The sequence below is a fragment of the Cydia fagiglandana genome, chromosome 18 (genome assembly GCF_963556715.1).
Source record: "Cydia fagiglandana chromosome 18, ilCydFagi1.1, whole genome shotgun sequence".
Taxonomy (NCBI): Eukaryota; Metazoa; Arthropoda; class Insecta; order Lepidoptera; family Tortricidae; genus Cydia; species Cydia fagiglandana.
In genome coordinates, this window is record NC_085949.1 from 17683841 (window position 1) to 17698818 (window position 14978).

Consider the following 14978-nt stretch of genomic DNA (forward strand, 5'->3'; position numbering starts at 1 on the left):
GAATACGCTGTTAAAATTATTCGGTTTCCTCATGTTACACCGTGTATAATAAATGAGTTTCGAATCCTAAGTAAAAACTATGTTATTTCGAAATTTAACAAGCTAATACATGAATGTGCATCATGTAAAAAAATCAATATGACCTTAATTTATTAAGGATTATTTCTTTCATTGACACTTTTTTCCTAAAATGTATACTTTCCTCAAAAAATGTAAAAAACTGTGAACCGGGACATATTTCATGCAAAAAGGGTGGGTTGCGTCAGGGGGAGGGGAAGGGACGCTAGTGTGCGTAAAGCACCATACCCTAAAGGTATCATACTACATTCATAAAAGGCTGGCTATAATTAGTTTTTCAAAAAGCACAATTTGACCGAATATATGAATATATGGCCAAATTGTTAATTGAAAATACCTACTCTCAAAAATACCTACTATAAAAATGTATTTAAAAAAACACATGCATTTTACTTTCCTCGTATGCGAAATGAAAAGTAGAGTGTTTTAACTCGGGTGAAAGGCAGCATTTTTGAAAAAAAACCAGGCAAGTGCGAGTCGGACTCGCGCACGAAGGGTTCCGTACCATAATTCAAAAAAAAACAAAAAAAAAGCAAAAAAAACGGTCACCCATCCAAGTACTGACCACTCCCGACGTTGCTTAACTTTGGTCAAAAATCACGTTTGTTGTATGGGAGCCCCATTTAAATCTTTATTTTATTCTGTTTTTAGTATTTGTTGTTATAGCGGCAACAGAAATACATCATCTGTGAAAATTTCAACTGTCTAGCTATCACGGTTCGTGAGATACAGCCTGGTGACAGACAGACGGACAGACGGACGGACAGCGAAGTCTTAGTAATAGGGTCCCGTTTTACCCTTTGGGTACGGAACCCTAAAAATATCATCTACTAATGTTATTGTTATGCACAAGCAGAAGATATTATAGAATCTTGTTTATTTACAAGAAGATGTCATTTTTCTCCACATACCTATATATTTAAGAGAAAAATATAGCTAGGTATTTTAGTTTAAAAATCATTGTTACAATAAATATAGGCTTTTCCAGAGAACATTTACCGAAACGAAAGCAGAATTCACAAGGGGGACTGACCTTTCTATAAATATATAAATGTATTTTATTGTGTAATAATCATAATAATTATTAAGTTATATTAAATCTGGGAATGAAATTATATCAGAAAGGAGATTCTTAAATGAGTAGGTATACTCGTAACATGCTTTGTGCATTAAATATACCTCCCTCTATTGAGTGAAAATAAAACAAAATACACAGGTAATCTGTGTTGCGGTTTTAAAGTGCCATCTGTTACAGCTTTGACAAATTAAAAATGATTGCTTGTCAAATGAAGTCGCCATGTTAGAATTACACCGATACTATAAGCATCACTCACACAAACAAGCAATGAGGCAAAATTTTACCAATATTCAAAGGCTTTTTTCTTAATAATTTTAATCAAAATCTAGTATTTTTTTACGTTAAGCGAAGACAGAAATATATATACTACCCAAACATTACATATACAAGTGAAGAAACCCTATATAATAGGAGCTAGGGTGCCAAGAAAGTTGTATGAAAATCGAGCAAGGAGATCCACCTTGTAAAAAAGAAACATTCAATGAATTTAATTACCTACTTTAGTTAAAATATATTTCACTAAACATAATATTTATAATGTATGAAAGATATTTTTAGTAAAGTACAAACAACAACACTCTTAACCGTCAATCGGTGGACCTTATGCCTTTCGTAATAAGGTTTACAAACTGTTAGTTTACAGTGTGGGCGATGGTACCTACGTATGATATCTAATGAAATATAACCGAAATCTTGTTACAAAGATATGGAAATTTAGTCATTCATATGGACTCCTCTGTAACTATGTTTACACAGAAGGTTTAAAAATTAAAATAAGATGATAATGAAAGTCCATGCACTTTTCTAAACTCAAGTAGGCTAGGGTAAATCGGCATACAGCTTAGTCGATATTATCCTATAGCCGAAGTATCCCTTACCCTATTACCTTAATAGACGACGGGCGAGCCGCAACGCTTTATCTACAAAAGGACATATCATATTAAACCATTCACTACAGTGCACTAGATATAACTAAACCTATCAGGGAGATTTTAATGCAAAATGGCTGATATAAACGGTGTAATATAACCTTTTGAACGCCACAGACGGCAATTGACGTCAACACAAAATCGTGACAACGACGCCAAAGACTACATTTGACGTCGATCGTTTTTTGATGAAAATCTACTGAAAAACACCCCACTTTTAGGTTGGAATTATTTATTCACAAAAGTAAATTCTATCCACGTGACGTCAGTGGCACGGCAAATGGATGCGCCGTTTGGCGTTCAAAAGGATAAAGATCCTCACGAGAGACGACACACCGCTTGCGTGACATGTGCGTGCCCGGATCCAACATTTTAGCGCACGAGCACGATTATATACGCATGCGCAGCCGGTGGGCCTTTGCAGTCTCAAAACCTGGCATTTCAAATCAGAGGGTTTCTAACTTTCTACTCATGCTAAACAGTTTGTGACAGGCAAGAAGCAGACCTAGAAGTAGCAGGGCCGGATTTCCTCCTAAGCCGACAACGCCTTAGGGGCCCAGGTAACCTAACACAGGTTTTGAGATTGAGAAGGGGCCTCCCTGAAGTCTAAGTGCCATACCAAGTGCCTAGGGGGCAGTGTTGCCAACTTGGCATAAATGATGCCAGATCTGGCATATTTTCACTCGCTTTGGCACCAAAATTTTCCATTTAGCATCTGGCATATTTTTTAGCATAATTTAGTCTAAGCCAAGTTTGCATCAACTTGGCAGCAACAATATGCGCCTTCACCTTATGTGGTTCATATTTTCATATGAATTTTGACTTTTGTGGACGGATGGACGTCAACGGACTATATAAAGTTGGTCAAGCAGATCTTGTCAGTAGAAAAAGGCGGTAAATTTGAAAAATCTATGTGTTTTAAGTGTCTAATTTCAAGTGATGTTTTTTTTTGCATAGGTGTTTCAAAAATCTTTGGCATAATTTTGGCATAATCTAGACATTAGTCTAGCATTTTTTCAAAATCTGAGTTGGCAACACTACTAGGGGGGCTAGGTCTCTAAATCCGGGCCTGAGAATAAATATACTGCTGTCGAGATGTTTCCAACTACAGTTGTACAATCGACATCAAAGATATGTTTACATATACTCATTTGTAATAAGGCGAAAAATGTAAACATATCTTTGACGTTGACTTTGACTGTATATAAGCACCTAAATAAAACCAACGTTTGGTGATACATTTTTATTTCCAACATTAATATTCCATTTGGTTTCGAGGTTTTATATTACTCGTATAATATAGGTATGTATAATAGATACGAGTATATGATCTAAATTAAATTGGTTGCAAAATGTCTACTTATTTATATATGATTTAAAATAGGTATAAATTAAGTACGAATAACAATCGTTACTTATTTTTATATTTTTTTAGTCTTACTTGTCGAGCGCGACTTCTAAGGTCAAAAATTTAATTTTTCATTTCATTTACATAATTATAACATATTCATGATAGCTATATAGGTACATTTAAAACACCACTAATAACACTAATGTGTTTTTTGTATCAAAGGGCATTTGAGTACAAATAACTAATTGTCCATTTTTCGCTCTTTTAAGTTCAAAGAACTTCAAAATGTACTCGATGATGATATAAATGCCCATCAATAGGTATTTTTCTTGATTTTTACTCAAACGTGAACAGACAAACAATAAGCGACTCTAACACAACCAAATAAAGCTCAATACATTATTGTAGCCCCCGCCGCAACTGCAAAGTACAGTTTTAATTTAATTTCCTACCTATTTTGTACCTTGTCACAGTGAGAATAGTATGAGGTCTCTAGCGATTTATTTTATTTATTTATTGATAGTCACTGTAACAAGGTACGAAATAGGTCGGAAAATATTTTACTGCAAAATTTGATCACAATAACAAAGTTGGAGAGAAAAATCGTTGTATTGACATCTTAAAAGGAGTAGGGTGATGTATTTATACATTTGCAGATAGCACATGTATAATTTCGTCACACTGCTCCACAACAAATGAAAGGCTTTAGATCCTGTCACTACTTAGTGCGTCTATAAAATATATCATATCATAAAGTGTATGATAAAGTATGTACTAAAAGTAAGTACTTTTAGCTAAAAAAATCGGACACATCCATATTGCGATTGTGATCAGATTTTCTTCTGAGTTGTTTCGTAGGTATATAATGTGAACAATAAAAAAGACAATAACCCTTATACCTGACCTTACACAACCTGATTTATATCAAGGTGATTTATTACTTGAAATTATTTGAATTTCTGCTTGTAAGTTATCCACAAAATTAAATATGATCAATAGTAAAAAAATTACCAGACATCAAATAATTTCAAAGAAGGAGCAAATAGTCAAAACACAACATCAGAAATCGGATGAGATCAGCTGGTGTGAGTAAGATTACATAGTAATGTAGTTATGATATGAGGTCAGTTAAGCGAGCACCTTGAGATGAAATTAATAATAGGTTAACAATTATTAAATATTAGTATTAAATAATTAGATTAATTAGTAAAACCACTAAGTACAATATCCGTAACAATGTATGTGCTATAGTACACCCAAACCAAACGGACGACCGGGGTCGTAAATCTTCTCATTCACGCTCGCATGGTTGAAGGTGGGGTGAGAGAGATAGAGATATAATCCCAGTCGTCCGTTTGGTTTGGGTCTACTATAGTGACGCTATGTGGTTATTATTATTCGTCCATGGTAGAAAATGAAAGTGACTAAAGATATTTTTCACCACACCAGCTCGGAAAGGCTTACTTTGCACTTCGAAAACGAATAGCAAAGTTGCATTTTATCCACATGTGAGGCAAAGTAATCAAATGCAAATTTTGAGTTGTTTTCTTATATTTGCTGGTAGAATTGACTTTTAAATGATGATTTTGGATGATAAATATTTAATAACATTCATTTGGATTTGATTTTGTTTGATATTTTACATTTAATATTTGCTTCGGGTTGGTGTGGTGAAAAATTTTGTGTTTCACTCGGGGGTAAATTTTGTTTAACCCTCGTGCTTTGAAACCCTCGCAACGCTCAAGATTCCATTTTTCGAACCACTCGCTACGCTCGTGGTTCAATTTTGGAATCTTTCGCTTGCTCGGGTATCAATATTAGCACGAGCGGTTAAACAACAACTTTGCCCCCTTGTAAAACAAATAACTATTAACGTACACATGGAATTGATTGTGACTTTGAACACCACCCTTCGTTTAACGTAAGTTTTAAATATTTAGGGATTATTCAATTTGATTTCGTAAGACAAACTCTCTTTTATTATATACGGGCTTAATGCAGGGACCGCTACCGGTATAACTAAAAATCAAAATATCTCAAAATTTTCAAATTATTTCTTTGATATTATACAATAGTATTTAGGTAAGGATAATGATTGAACATAATAGCTAAACCATAGAGAAATATATAGTAAGACAAGAGTGCTCACTCCATACATCAGTTTTGGTACCAAAAATATTAGTATTTTCATAGTCGACATCTAGCATCGAGTAGCGGAATTATCGGTACTGCTACTTGACAATAGATGTAGCGGCGACCGAAAAGTCTAATGCTCGACAATTTTCAGCTAATATTATAAACGGATTAACCGGAACTCTATTTTCAACTCCTGCTTCTAATATTAGTTGTAAATTGTTGTTCAATTCAATTTTCGTGGGTCGCCACTCGAGAGACATCTAGTATCGAATAGCGGTACTGATAATTCCGCTACTCGATACTAGATGGCGACTATGAAAATATTAATATTTTTGGTACCAAAACTGATGTATGGAGTGAGCACTCTTGTCTTACTATATATTTCTCTATGGCTAAACTAAGTGCAAACATATACATAAACAACCAAGAGACCCCAATTGAATACCGGTTAATTTGTATGAAAATATACCGGTATTCGGTCCCTGGATTAATGTGGAAAGGAGCCGTTCAATATGGGAAAACCTAATGATTTTCTTCTTATAAGTAAGTAAAAAATAATAGAGAGATAGGTTTCGAAAAAGTAGTCCTCTAGATAAAACGCTTGTCTACGCCTACCTACCTAATTGGTAATTAGATAAAGGGATGATGGATCAGGGTAAAGGACACAAGAATTCTTGCACGAAATATTGGGTCACATTACAAGCATAAATTAAAAGAAAAAAGCAACTATGTTATTTAATTGCGAAATGCTAACTTTTTGATAGGTATTTTCATGCATAAACCTATATAATAGCACAAATAAAATTGTCCGTATATTTTTTTAAGCATTCGTGCTAGAATTCCTATTCTACTGATCCACCCATAGAGGAAACGTGAAACTTCAACAAGGAATGTAATGGCACTTTCATTTATATTCGTCTAGTTATCACATGGGAAACTTTTTATCACATTAACATTACACTTTTTTTGGGGCAACGATTGCCTATCATGATTTTCAAATAGTAAACAAAAGATACTTACAAAATGAATACCTAACAACTACATAGAATGAAACATGATTTAATCTTAATTATTAAGAGTCATATCAAACTCTTTACAACGTTTTTTTTTTATATATATTTTTTGAGGTCATACACAGGCGAACGAACGAATTAACTCTTTAACTGCCGAAAAATAGACTCTAGACGTAGTAGGTATTTAGCCTAACATAAAGTGAATATATATATTATCTAAAACGCTCAATGTATGTATTACAAGATGCGTGGCAGCAATAATTTTGAATTAATTTTATTAGCTGCTAGACATCAGGTGCCTTGTAAGTGAGGAATTTAGAACTTGAACCTATGTATGACCCTTTGGTATGGAATAGGGTTGCCACCCAGATATTACTATATTTTGGCTTGGTTCTCAGTTGAAAAAATCTATTGAAAAAGGAAATTTAAGGTTACGATATAGCCATAAGTGCCGATCATAATTTATTTCCTGCGGTGTACCTACTATATTTCTTACACCCAATTTTGGAAAAAGCCGTATCTAATAAAAGGTGGCAACCCCCTATACAAAGAGTGCCGGGATTTATTTGCCAATGTGGTTTTCAGGGCCCGGTTCAGTGACAGTTCGCCGCGAGCGAGACGCAGCGGTCATCTGGCGCGTGGACATCCCTTCCTGAAAGTTTTGCTCCGGTTATTCACAATCTACTGGGGTTTGGAGGGTTAGTTGATGCGAGGAAAACGGAACACATGACATGGCAAACAAACATAAAGCTACTGTACTAATCCCAACTAAATGCTAACCTAAATAACCTAACATAACAGGCCCTCACATAACTTCACATCACCAGGCATGTATTTGGCATTTTCCTATAGGCATTAATTAGTAATTACCTACTCGTAGCAGCGAAGCACACTGGTCCACAACTGGTTGAAATTTTAAATCTACTACCAATAATACAAAAATTTACTGACGTTAACCCTTTTTGAAGCGATCATTAACAATATTGTCGATGGTAAGAAATTGAGATTAATTTCCGGACGAAAAAAAAAACTTTTGAATAAAACTGTTATACTACTGCGTTTTTGTGTGCAATAATATTAAGTAAATAGTTAATGAGGCCAAAACTGCCGTTAATCTACGGTGCCACTGCTCTACTGATGGTGCGCAACAACTATCGCGCAGATCACGTATTCTCCAGAATTATGATGACTTATCCACGTGACAGAGCGAGCGTCAGTCTAAACCTTTTGACTGCCAAAGACGTCAACTCATGCGCGTAGCTACAGCCTAATATCAACCTATGTGCATTCCGACAAGGTTCATTATGACGATGACGCGCCACGCACGATATACGTTGCATTCAAAGGGTTAACGCGGTTAAGACTGTAACTATCATATTTAATTACACAAACGGGTCTACCGCGATATAATTTCATTGTTTTTACCTTAAATTCGTAAAACCGTCGTTCGTCTTAAAAGGTAAAAACAATGAAAAGTATATCGCGGTAGACCCGTTTGTTTATTAAATATGTGTACAAAACGCGAGAGTTTAAAGTGTTATGCCACTATCATGCTATCACGTCGATAAACGTGTGTTTTTTTTATGGGATTACCTTGAAGATGTTGGTGAGCTCGTCCAGCAGCGCCTCGTAGCGGAAGGAGATGCGGATGTCGGGCACGTTGGTGCGCGTGATGTCGTTGCCGGCCACGCCCTCCTTCATGTAGTTGGGCCCCAGCCAGTACTGCTTCATCTATAAATTACACGGTTTCTTTAATACAACACAGTAACAATAATTGGGTACAGTCAACTTTTATAGCTTTTCTATAAAACTGTGAGATTTTTGTGATGCAAAGTTGGGTTAGCATCCGAAATCCTAGATCTTCTAAATCTTGAGAATATTCTAATGTTCCTTTTCCTTTCCCTACCATCTGAATCTAAACTCCAATTCCAAAGTAAAAGCCATTGCCAAAACCTCGCTTGTTGTAGAGCAGATGCACCGTCTTGCAGGTGAGGTTGGCTTCATGGCAAAATGGTGGTAGGACTCCAATGGCGACATGTGTAATAAGGAGTAATGCTAAAGTAGTGGCAAAGACATATGTAACTTCGTATAAGATGAATAAAGTCTAAGAAAAAAATGTGCCTCGGAAATCAAGAAAAAGTCATTCTCGTACAGATGGCGCACACACCTTTGGCCTATGGTCGGCTAGATGGCGTGACGACACCGTTTCATATTTAACAATTTAAACACATAGATATCAGTGAATGAATATGGGTCAAAATGATGTAAAAATAATAAAATCATTTATTCATATATATTAATTTTTTTGATAATTTTATACGTGTTTATTTTGAGTTATAGTCGTGTGTCGATAGATGGCAGTAAATTTACAATGACTACAACATTTACTATGACAGGACCCCTCTATAGTATCTATTCTTTTTGGTAGTGCTAGTGGTAATATTACCTCGTGCGGGAAGCCGGACATGAGCACGGAGTTGCGCGCCAGCTCGCACATGTCGCAGGAAGACAGTTTCCACACTTGCGCCGCGATGCTGTACTCCTCCATCAGCGGTTCCTGAAGGTAAATACCAATATTTTATTTATAAAAATTCGGCTGATAATTTTGACAACATGCGCCTCTACCTTCCACATTTCGGCGTTTACCACCCTCAAAAACGAAAGGATAGAGTAGTCCATGACGCAGCAGCCAGGAATGAGGGAGTTAGCCTGAACTCCTTACTGCTGTCGGGTCCTGACCTGCTCCAGCTTCTGATAATAAAGTTGATACCTACGGCCGTTAAACAAATCAATCGGAACTCAATCGGAATTAGCCTAACTAGTTTTTTTTTGCCTGTATGAGTATTCCGCTGCGACTCATAGTATCCCCTCTTTCCTGCTACTTGGTTCTGTCCAATGCATTCTCTCACCACTTTTTAAGAAATCAGAAATTATTTATTTGCATTGATACAGTATGGGGATGTTACAATATGGTGTTACAGATCATGTACCTAGCTTGCATGCAAGCGTGCAAATTCATCATTATAATCATAAATTTAAATAAATATAAAATGTCAAATTGAAATAATTGAAAAAATAACACAATATTAACACAATACGCATGTCACAATACAATTAATAACTAAATATCACTAATTTGAATTTGAAATTTTACAATATGTGTCTAGGATCGGTTCGTCTTCCCATCTCCGTTTTATCTTTCTCGTAGCTCTGTCCCCAGCAGTGGCATAGGTACAGCTGATGAGCAAATAGGTAGTGAAGATTAAAATCAACTATTCCAGAATAAATAAAGTTGTGTTACCTTGGTGAAGTGGAACTGCAGCGGGTCATCAGTGCTGAGCGTGATGGCGAGCCCCCTGGCCAGGAACTCCGGCAGCGGGTTGCGGTGGTAGTTCAGGAACAGGGAGTTGTTGCTGAGCGGAGACATGGCTATCGCGATCTGGGTCAGGTAGTACAAGTACTGCAGTACGGGAACCTGGGGAAACATTAAGGTTTTGGTTTGATAAAATGATGGTCTATAGCTGATACAATGATGATCATAGATCCTCCTGGCTGATTTTGGCCACAGCGACCGTATCTTATCTTATTGTTTTCGGGGGCCCTTGCGGATACACTTCGACCCATAGGGATCTTTTGTGCAATTACCCCCTAGAAAAGATCCGTCAACTAACCTTCTCATGAGCTTTCCCCACCATATCCATGTGTCGGATGATGGAGCTCATGGGTAGCGTTTTAAAGTCCTTACTGTAGGTTCAGGGATAGCTTTTTATTAGGTCTTCCAACTGCTATAATAACTCTAAACTTCAGTGCGCCTGTAGGTGCTTCCGTACCCGATCTTCCTGTTTATGGCGTGTATAAGGTACGAGCGCACCTTGCAGCACACCGACATAATTGTAAGCTATAGTTCCAAAATGATATAATTATGCTTTCTTGCGACTTCGATACGACCGCGCTCAGATAAGGTTGTGATATAATTACCTTCCTCAGCAGCAGTCCGTGGGAGATGTTCTCAGCGAGCATGAACCCGCAGACGAGATGCTGCACGGGACCAGCCTCGCCACAATGCGGGCGAAGGACGAACGTGTTCAGCCCTTGCTCCCTGTTACAATTAATTATACGAAGTTTACTATAAGTAGGATTGATTTGGCCATGAAAATGTATCTAGGGTTTACGTATTGTGGGATCTGACAAAAGAGACGACGGCAGGTAGATAATTTAAAAAAGCGGCCAAGTTCGAGTCGGAGTTTTTGAGTTTCAGTTCTAAGTATGGGGACGAACCCCCAAAATTTATTGTTTTTTTTTCTATTTTTGTGTGAAAAGCTTAATGCGGTTCACAGAATACATCTACTTACCAAGTTTCAAGAGTTTCTTATAGTTTCGGAAAAAAGTGGCTGTGACATACACGGACAGACATGACGAATCTATAAGGGTTCCGTTTTTTGCCATTTGGCTACGGAACCCTAAAAATGCCGGAGTTGAAGAATTTATAACCAAAACATAATTGTTGAGGCCAAAAGCACATCATCTCCGCTAGCCTTTTGGCCGGGCCACCGACAATAAAAAATTTGAACGTGTGACTGGACGCCGTAGAGGAAGCTATAGCTATAGCTCGGCAAAATCTGATTAGAAACTGCGCAACAAGGTTGAGCATAATGATGAATTATTCTTGTTGCCCCAGCGAGTTGGTAAATTGTAATCTGATATTTATTCTATAAAAAAACCGGTCCAGTGCGAGTCGGACTCGCGTTTCAAGGGTTCCGTACATTATTCAATTTTTAACAATGTATTTTTTTTTGAAACGTGAGTATAATGCCTTTAAAAAACCCGTAAGGGTCGAACCAAAAACTAAGTAATTAAGTCCGACTCACGCTTGACTGCCCATTTCTAATAGGTTTTCCTGTCATCTATAGGTAAATACCTATTTTGTTTATTTTTTTCATAATTTTAGACCCAGTAGTTTCGGAGATAAAGGGGGGCAGGATGGTAATTTTTTGGCAATTTTCTTAAATAACTTCTAAACTATTAATTTTCAAATTGCAAAATAAATATAATTGATATTATCAAAATGAGCTCTTTCATTTGATATGTAACACAATATAGTTTGAAAAACTTTAATTTTTAATTTTCTTATTTACCTACCCCCAAAAGTGGCCCCCATGCTTAAAATTCATTTATTTACGGCATCCGTCTTTGGGTCACTTACATATGTGTACCAAATTTCAAAATAATTGGTCCAGACTTTTCGAGAAAATAGGCTGTGACAGACGGACAGCCAGAAACACGAGTGAATAAAAGGGTTCCGTTTTTTCCCTTAGAGGTACGGAACCCTAAAACCTCAGTATGTTGTGTTGAGTACTTACTTGCGGAAGTGGTTGAGCACGGTGATGTTGGCGTACATGTAGTAGAGGTAGTAGGCGTAGGGAGGGTTCTCCTCGTCGTCCCAGTCGCCCGGCGCGCGCACCTCGGGGTCCAGGATCGGGTTCTCGGGCTTGGACTCGTCGTCCACGCTGTCGAACCCGACCACGTGCTGTAAATACCAGACAACTTGTACCGCGAAAACGGATAGAGTTAGACCAAGAAAAGTCTGCAGCGATCTTGACAGCCCACGCAGTGCAAGTGTTATTTACACGTCATAATTTCATAGAAGTTTGACGTTTAAAATGACACTTGCACTGCGTGGACTATCAAAATCGCTGCACACTTTACTCGGTCTGACTCTAACGTACATATTGGGGCTATCTGAAGTCTATCTCAAGTTTAAATGGAATATTACTTGCCGAAAAAATTCTATGGAGTGAGATAGTTGTACAAATTAAACGGTTTTCCTTCAATTTTCATTCCTTTAAACACTTTTAACAGTTGATGACCAATCTGAGTAAATCTGTCATTCTCTTTTTTACATGAGATATTTAAACGTTACCGACATACCTGAAAAAGAGCCGTTTATTTGCAAGACTTACCGTAAGGAATTTGTGCAGCTCTATGTTACTATTGGGATCCTTGGTGACTTCGTATAATGGCAGGAAAATATTAGTGAGCAGCTCTTGGAAGTTGTTCATGATCTTGTTCGATTTGAAAATATCGCTGGAAGAGAATAGCACGATTAAAAACTTATTATAACTCTAAAGCCAAGCGCGCACCACGATTTTTTGTCGCGCGATAATTTAGTCGCAGAAATGTAACGTATGGGTTTATATAGCGGTGCGCGCATATGCGACAAAAATATCGCAGCGATTTTAAAATTGTGATTTGTTACATTTTTCCGCGACGGCGCGCGTACGCGATTGTCGCAAAGTGAATTGCAGCATACGAAGCTGTATGGCCCCGCGCGCACTGCGATAATAAAATCGCAGCCGGGACCTCAGTCGGCATTTCGCTCTCCAAGCGTCAACATATCGGAACCTGCTTCTCCAATGGAGTTACAAGATGAGACGCTAGATGTTGACCGTTTAATTATAGAAATAGAAGGAGATCACCTTTGTGGTATAAATACTCAGTCATACAGCGATTGCATATTGTTTCACGACAAGCGACTGGTATGACATCCATGTCGAGAATGAACAAATCGTCGACTTTTTCATCGCAGTGCGCGCACTGAATTTTCTGCGATAAATTACAGCGCGATTCTAAAATCGTGTCGCAAAAATTAAAATCGTGGTGCGCGCTTGGCGTTATATATTCATTTAAACAACTATTTTTGGGAGCTACGTTCGTGTTTATAAGGAGATATAATAGAAGACGCCGCCGTTATAAAAAGTGATAGAAAAGATCACACATTCGCATTCGATAGAATTGACTGCATGTGTTTATTATCTATAATGCTAAATATTGAGATAGAGATAAATCACGCACATGATTTTCGTCTTATAATACATCTCAAGTAGTTGGCGTTAACGATATTAAAGTTTTTTAGTAGGTAACCGTTTACAATGCTGAATGTAGTTCCACAGGGGTCTCTTCTAAGACCATTACTCTTTAATATTGTACCACATGTCAAAGGCTATAACGTATTAAGAGAGTGGTATAAACTTACTAAAGCCTAGGTATCTGGATGAGCCACCGCACGTTGTTCGAGTGCACGTCGTACTGGATGGCCCAGTTGGCCAGCTTGGCCCACTCGTCCGGGCTCTTGCCGTAAATGGATAGACGTAGCTCCGCATTTTGGTATTTACTCTCCTCTAAGTCTGAGGCTACTTCCTGTAAATGTATAGATTTTTAAGGGTTAGGCGACGCAGTGACCAGTGACTGCTGACCAGTGACCAAGAACGAAATGAAAAGGAAAGTAATACAACAAAGGAGCAGAAAAAAATAAAGAATGGAGATAAGTGTAAACACAAAGCAAGTACAATAACGCTATTTACAATTCACAGTTATACTCAATAATTAGCTCCTGCAACATTCAATCCAATGTAATTACGTCAATTACCTTTATAATCCTAGCGAAATATTTGCCGTTCATGTGGTTATCTGTCTTGAGGAACACTTCTCGCAGCCGTGACTCGCCGATGGGGTTGTATTTGGCATTAAACTTGTCGAATCGGTGGAACGTGTTGCGGTCCTGTTTGAAAAGTACAGTATAAGTATATTTGTACGTTTGAGTACTCAAATAATTTTTAATCCTAGTAGTAAGGACTAATTGATCATCTTACTTAGGAGTGGTTTGGTTTCCATTCCATTTATCAGTGGTGGATTTGCCCTAAGGCCCAGTAGGCCCGGGCCTAGGGCGGCAAGATATTTAGGGGCGGCAAACTGTGACGAAAAATTCGCTGATGATTACAAGAAATGACTCTATGATGGGTGCTGAGAAAGGGGCGGCTACAAGGCCGGGGCCTAGGGCGGCAAAGAATGCAAATCCGCCACTGCCATTTTTGGTCAAAAGAATGATAAAGTTCGAAGCACTTACTGCATGCACGTCCAGCATATCCACAGTCAAGTCATAAGTACTAAGGTTCATGGACTGGAACACGGCCTTGAGGGTCATGGGCACGCCCTTGTGCAGCGTCACCACCTCGTCTGCGTGGTTCTTGAGGGTCTTCTTGATGAAGCGGAGTAAATGCTTCTGGTTCATGCAGGAAGCTGCGTGGATGTGGGTGTCCACTTTTCTGTAAGAACGGGGATCTGTTAAAACTTTTGAAGGTACTTCTGCCAACATAGCTTTTAATAAAATATAGTCTTGGACCGATAGTCTTGGTTAGAATAGAATCTTAAGAATAGAGTAAAAATTTGAAAAAATGTTAAGATATTCTTTGTCTCAAAAACTTGCGTCTTTTGAATCATGAGTCGAGTCCTTATTCGAGTTTTTTATAACTTTTGAAAGAACTCAGACCTCGGCTAAATTAGTAGAAAGAGACTATTTAATAACTGAGGTCTCTAACAAGTCGAGTTTTTTTCCA

General features: G+C 37.7%; 1 protein-coding gene across 5 annotated transcripts in view; it reads right to left on the minus strand.

The window, feature by feature from the left end:
- LOC134673441 (AMP deaminase 2-like) overlaps window positions 1–14978 on the minus strand; it is a 71897-nt gene that overhangs the window by 11591 nt on the left and 45328 nt on the right. For 4 of the 5 annotated variants that reach the window (XM_063531429.1, XM_063531432.1, XM_063531431.1 and 1 more), the window contains 9 exons: window positions 14489–14687; window positions 14012–14143; window positions 13619–13782; window positions 12546–12669; window positions 11946–12112; window positions 10564–10684; window positions 9887–10060; window positions 9032–9142; window positions 8179–8316 (listed from right to left, as the gene is read on the minus strand). In XM_063531429.1, coding sequence (XP_063387499.1) covers window positions 8179–8316; window positions 9032–9142; window positions 9887–10060; window positions 10564–10684; window positions 11946–12112; window positions 12546–12669; window positions 13619–13782; window positions 14012–14143; window positions 14489–14687 — 1330 coding nt within the window. Of the gene's footprint in view, window positions 1–3313; window positions 7238–8178; window positions 8317–9031; window positions 9143–9886; window positions 10061–10563; window positions 10685–11945; window positions 12113–12545; window positions 12670–13618; window positions 13783–14011; window positions 14144–14488; window positions 14688–14978 lie in introns of those variants that run through there. The other variant, XM_063531430.1, reaches the window with a different exon arrangement.